At 61.4% G+C, this 6,000-nt stretch overlaps 1 protein-coding gene across 3 annotated transcripts in view; it reads left to right on the top strand.

Moving 5' to 3' along the window:
- The first annotated feature begins 498 nt into the window (after positions 1-498).
- The window catches only part of HTRA3 (HtrA serine peptidase 3), a 28,766-nt gene continuing 23,264 nt past the window's right edge, over positions 499-6,000 (top strand). For all 3 annotated transcript variants that reach the window (XM_004772220.3, XM_045075226.1, XM_004772221.3), the window contains exon 1: positions 499-1,078. In XM_004772220.3, coding sequence (XP_004772277.1) covers positions 598-1,078 — 481 coding nt within the window. In that variant the 5' untranslated portion in view covers positions 499-597. The remainder of the gene's footprint in view (positions 1,079-6,000) is intronic.

Raw genomic sequence — 6,000 nt, 5'->3', positions numbered from 1 at the left:
CAGAACTGTGAGACACGGCAGACAGACGGCCACATCCTCCAAGCTGTAAAGAGTGAGGACAAAAGTCAGGCACAAGGTCGTTCCTTCTGGAAACTTTGTCCCCAGTGGAGGTGGGAAGCCAGGAGGGGTGACATCTGCCCTCCAGTGCTGGTGCTGGGGGAGGAGAGCGCACTGGGGAGGAGGAGCAGGGAGAACTGACTTGCCCAGGTCCCTGGGGAGTGGAGTAGCTCCAGTCCTTGGAACCCTGGACACGGAAAGGGCGGCATAAGGACTCTGGGAGGGGCCGAGGCCTGTGCCTTGGGGTCCCCTCAGCCCCGCCGCCGCGCCCCTAGGGCCCGCCAGCTGACCTATATCCCGCCTTTCCCAGACCAGGCAGGCCAGTCCCGCCACTGCCTCTGGGCGGGTGGGTCCAGGCCGGGAAGGCCCGGGGCGTGGCTGGCGGAGGGGCCAAGCCGCCCCTCTCAGCGAGGGCGGGCCGCGCGCGCCTTTAAATGCGCTGGGGCCCGAGAGCTGCCGAGAAGGAGCGGGCGCCTCAGAGGTCCGCGCGCCGGGTATGTCCCTGTGGCCCCGCGGCCCGCCCGCCTGAGCCGCCCGCGCATGTGGCCGCGCGCCCGGCCCTGTCCCCTCCGCAAGCGGCTGTCGCCCGGCCCCGACCGGTCCCCAGTGCTGCCGCCCGCCCCCGGTGCCGCCGCTATGCCGGCGCGCGCACTGCTCCTGACCGCGCTGGCTGCGCTGGCGCTGGCCCGGGAGCCCCCAGCGGCGCCGTGTCCTGCGCGCTGCGACGTGTCGCGGTGCCCGAGTCCCCGCTGCCCCGGCGGCTACGTCCCCGATCTGTGCAACTGCTGCCTGGTGTGTGCGGCCAGCGAGGGCGAGCCGTGTGGCCGCCCTCTCGACTCGCCCTGCGGGGAGAGCCTGGAGTGCACGCGGGGCGTGTGCCGCTGCCGCTGGGCACACGCTGTGTGTGGCACCGACGGGCACACCTACGCCAACGTATGCGCGCTGCAGGCGGCCAGCCGGCGCGCGCTGGAGCTCTCGGGGACCCCCGTGCGCCAGCTGCAGAAGGGCGCCTGCCCATCGGGTAAGCGCTCTGCGGGGGGAAACGGGCGGGGGGGGGCGGGGGGGACTAAACGTGCCCCCCGAGGAAACTGAGGCGCAGAGCTGGGGAGGAACCTCGAGGTCCGCGCTGGCTGTGCAGGATGGGCAGAAATTATCTAACCAGATCCCTGGCCTTGCGAGTGGGGAAACTGAGGCCCAAAGTCACAGAAGTCCTAAAGGGTGAAACCCGGTGCCCTCCTGATCACCCAAGGGGTCTGGTCTAGCTCCTTCCTTCCCTGTGTGTCTCTGGCCTGGTCAAAACATACCTGTCTTGTGTCTGGTTTTGGCTGGTCCCATATTCCTGCTCTGTCCGGGTGCTGGCTGGGAAAAAATCTTTCCTGGGCTTGAATCTAACCCAGAGCGGATGTTCTCTTGAGCAGCATCCAGTGTTTCCTTTCTTTTTAGCGCACTTAGAGTTCAAGTCTCCAGGGGGCTGCCTGGGAATGGTGAGCAAGGCTGTGTGGGGTCTCTGGGTGGCTTCGTGCCTCCTGGGACTGAGGCTGCTGAGGGGGGACTTCCTTTTTCCCTTCAGACCCTGGGACAGCCTCCCCCCACCCACAGCTCACCCAGGACTGCTTCTTGCCGCACCGCTGGACCCTGAGCCTGGAAGAAAATGCTAGAAAACACTGCTGCCCCTTTATTGGTTGAGGGCACCTCTTAGGAAGTCAGTTCAATAGGGACCCAAGTTCATGAAGATGAGTAGAGCCCTGTGTGTGCCCTCAGTTTACAGCCGCTGGGGGGAGACGCTGACTATGAGGCCTGGCTCTGCCGGGCCCCCGGAGCACCGTGGGGAGCCTAGCTGCCTGGGGTGCTGAGAAGACTTCGGGGGTGAAGAACATCTGAACTGAATCCCACGGATGAGGGGGGACAGGTCCTCCAGGTAGTGGTAGGGAACGGTTCTCTAGGAAGGGGGGAGAGCGTGAGGCCCCATGTGGAGAGCATGGAGCCAGGAACAGCTGGCGTGGAGTGGGGGTGGGGGTTGGGGGGCAACAGCCACGGCTGGGCAAGCTGGTGGGGATGGGGGGACGAGCGGCCACGAGTGTCCTGTCATTGGCTTAGACTCCATCCAGTAGGCCAGAATTCCCCGGGTTGGGTCTGGTATTCTGAAAATGAGTGTCTCACAGCCCGAAAAGTTTGGGAGCATAAACACCATCCATGCGGTACTGATTCACACTAGCTTTGAGTCTGTCAGAAGTTCTGAGAGAACCTGCAGTGAGGAAAACACACAGACACACACAGAGAATCATAAAACCCAGGGTTTTGCTGGCAAAACGTGTATGCCCTCCTCTGGGGACCCTGGGGTTCTGGGGAGCCCGGTATGGGAAGACTGTGTAGGATTAAGTGTGATTATTTGGGGGAGCCAGTGAAGGGCTTTGAGGAAGTTGAGGGTGATAGGGTCAGATCTGTGTTTAGACTGTGCCCTGGAGAGCGAGGGGTGGAGGCGGGGTGCCCTGCGGAGTGTCTGAGATGGGCGTTGGCATTGAATGAGCGCCCGCTGTGGCCCATCTGCCCAGGGGCTTGGCACCGGCTGCCCCACTTCAGGCAAGTGGCTCCGAGAGACAGCTTGCTTGTGTCCATGGGGCCCCCAACCCTGACTCCTTCATGTGAGGGACACTACTAGAATAAGGCTCCAGGGCTGGGGAAGGGAAGGTCCCAAGCATTTCAGAACCCACATTTCTTAAAGATAGAGGCCCCATTTGTAAAGCACCTTGTCTGTGTGTCCAGCTGGCGACACAGGGCCCCATCCGTGCCTGGGACAACCTCAACGTGGGGGCGGTAAGAAGCCGGGAGGAGCCTGACCCCAGACAAGTGCATAGGTCATTCGGCAAGCAGGAGGGGGCTGACAGCACAAGGTCAAGGGCTGGGGCTCTCACGTGGGGCCTTAGACACGCTGTGCACCCCGGTTTCCTCTCCTGCAGTGACAGGTGCCGGGGAGAACCGTGGCAGGGACCATGAGCCCTGTGGGTACATTAGCACCCTTGGCAGATGACTTATCTGTGACCCCCACCGTGTCTGGTCTACCCAGCCAGGTTGGCTTCTGTGCTGAGCTGCGGAAGGTGAGCTGGAGCTCTCCCGGCAGAGGATGGGGCGGATAGGAGGGACCGGAGCAAAGCAGAGACAGAAAGACCAGCCTCACAGGCATAGGAGGCCGCAGCCCTGACCTGGCCAGAGCCCCAGGGGCAAGGGCCCTGGGAGGGATCTGGGGCCTGCGAGAGGCTGGTGGGGCACGTTCTGGTCTCTGTGGGCCCACCCTCACTCCTGGGGCCTGTGCTGTCAGCATCACCCATGCTCGAGGACCACAGATACCAGGTTTCTGCCAGTTCCCTGCACTAAACCCAGTCTGTAGGGAATGGTTGCTGCACCGGGGTCTCTGGCTTGCGCTGTTTACCTACCTTTGCCAGTCTGGCCCTTTGCACAGCACAGATGCACTCAGGGAGGAAAAGAGCAGTCAGGTGATCGGTGTGAGGTCACCGGGCCAGGAAGCAACCGAGTTAGGCCAGGACCCTGCTCTGGCTGGCTCTGAAAGCTGCACTATCACGGGGCCCAGGCTTTCTTCTGCAGATGGGGGCAGCAGGATCCCCAAGCTCCAGAGTCCTGGTTAGGCCGGGGTCGCTGGCTCCATGGGGTTCAACCTCCATCAAGTATCACTGGCAGCATCGTCCACTCTGCCCCTGCCCTCCCGAGGGTCTGGCCGGAGGTCGGTGGGTCATATCACAGGTAGTGTCCAGCAGGGGCTGCCCATCCCAGGGGTTTCCCGCATAGAACTCCCACCGGCTCACCATCCTTCACCTTGGCCTACCTTTGGGTGTCCAGGCGCTGATGATGGGGGTCCAGTCCCCAGTGCCTGGCTTGTCTCTGGGCAGGAATCCTGTTCTCTGCTGGCTGTGGTCCTCAGCCGGCAAGTTTAGGCCAGACGTATTTGTCATGTCACCTTTCCCTGGCTCCTTACTTCCACCCACAGGCGAGCCCTCAGCTGCCCCTGGAACCTGATGCCAAGCCGTTCTTGCCCCACCTCCCTCATCCTCCCACACAGTGGCCCCAATAACCTAGATCAATCCATTCTGCCATTCCCCAGCAGGACCACCCTCAGCAGCTCCCCAGTGCTGAATGACCCACGAGGCCCTGTGCTGTCTGGCCCCTCCCACCCCATAGGGCTACCTCACCCTCCGTGCTCCTGCCCACCCAGCTGCTCCCTGCCACAGGGCCCTTGCACATGCTGTGCATGCAGCCTCAGATGCCTGTTCCCTCACCTTCATGGAACCACATCCTCATCTCTCTGGGCCTAGATGTCCTACTACCCCCTAGCTACCTTCCCTGACCACTATGCCCAGGCAACCACATCCTCAGCCCCATGAGCCCACCCCAGGGTCCCTGCAGACCCTCTCTTCACCAGTGGGACCAGGCATCTCTGTCGTATCACTGTCTCACCAGCTCTGACCCTCACAGGGTGGGGGTCTGGCCTTGATTCTTTACCAGGCCTGCTCCAGCACCTGGCACACAGTAGGGATTGTGGAGTGAATGGATCATTGTGCGACAGGTGAATCCCTTATGACCCTCCGACCCTCCAGCCCTCCTTGCCTACCCCCTAGGGAAGAGGGCTCACTACCCTTCCAGGAGCTCTGTGGAGCCCCATTTCCACAGGTGGCTTGGCGACTGGCTGGGTAAACATGGAGACGAATGTGCTCCACGGGTTTGTAGGGAGAGGAGGCTTCCTTGTTCCCCTAAGCAGAGCCCCGTGACCCACAAAACCTCCCTGCTCCCAACTGCAGACACATAGGTCTCCGCACACACAATTAATTCAAAACTTAGAGCCCGAGGGCAGTTCACAACTGGTGTTCGATAATCTGCCTGGATTGTGCAAGCCCAATGCAGGTTCCGACAGCGTCTCTCCCTGTTTTATTTATTTAAGAGCTTTGCACAGTTTTTGTGTTATAATCCCCTTCGTAGCTTCCTACACTTGTCTTGAATTTCAGCCACGGGGACCAGGCAGTGTGATGCTTCCCATCCTTCTCCGCCTGCCCACATGCTGGAGGGCAGAGACAGGAGCCCCATCAGAGAGGGGAGCGGAGACCACAGTGCTGAGCAGCTGGATTCTCTGACCGGGGTGGGGCCCAGGGAGCACCCCAACCTTCTGTGCTCCTGATATCAGCCTGGAGGGGTGGCCAGGGTCCCACAATGACCCCTGGGGTCTGCCTGCTCAGACTTCTTCCCGGGCCCTGCACCTCCACACAGCAGTCCAAGGGGAGTGTCGTAAGACTTAGATCTCCCTGCTCAAAGCCCAGCCATGGCTCCCACTGCTTTCAAGACCAACCAGGTACAGACTTCTGATGCCACCTGGCCTCCCCTTCCTGCCTGGCTTCATCCCTGTTAGCAGGTCCCTATGAAATCCCCACTCCTGTCTTGTGAGGGACAGATGACTATGTGCAGAACCTCACTGAGGGAGACACCACCTCCAGAAGGGGAAAGGGCTTCCTGGAGGAGGTGGCATATAGACAGCCATTTAGAGGTGGGTACAAAGAGCACCTGTGCAGAGAAGGATGGCAGGAAACGCTGTGAGGGTGACCCATTCTCAGGGGGCGAAGAGCCACTGAAGGTTTATGGGTAATAGGTGTGCAGAATACAGATGGGCCCAGCCAGTGGGAGGGAGGCCAGTGCCCTGGGGGGGAGAGCTGATGAGACCTGAGGATGTCTGACAGGGGCTGGTCGGGGGGCTGATCAGATACGGGGGGGCACCCTGGGGTCCGTGGCAACAGACTGGCTGGTGAGCGACCACGTCCACGTGTCCGTGGCAGGCACCTAGTTAAGTGGGTGGCATGTCCTGCCCTAGGGTCTGAGTATTACCTCCTCCCGGGCCTTGCTTTGAGGAAGAAAAGCCGTCAGGTTTACCAAGGTCAAGGGGGAGAC

This window comes from Mustela putorius, unplaced genomic scaffold (assembly GCF_011764305.1).
Source record: "Mustela putorius furo isolate JIRA1106 unplaced genomic scaffold, ASM1176430v1.1 tig00000083_pilon_pilon_pilon, whole genome shotgun sequence".
NCBI classification, from domain to species: Eukaryota; Metazoa; Chordata; class Mammalia; order Carnivora; family Mustelidae; genus Mustela; species Mustela putorius.
The sequence above is the reverse complement of the archived record's forward strand: the minus strand, read 5'-3'. Positions and strand labels throughout refer to the sequence as shown.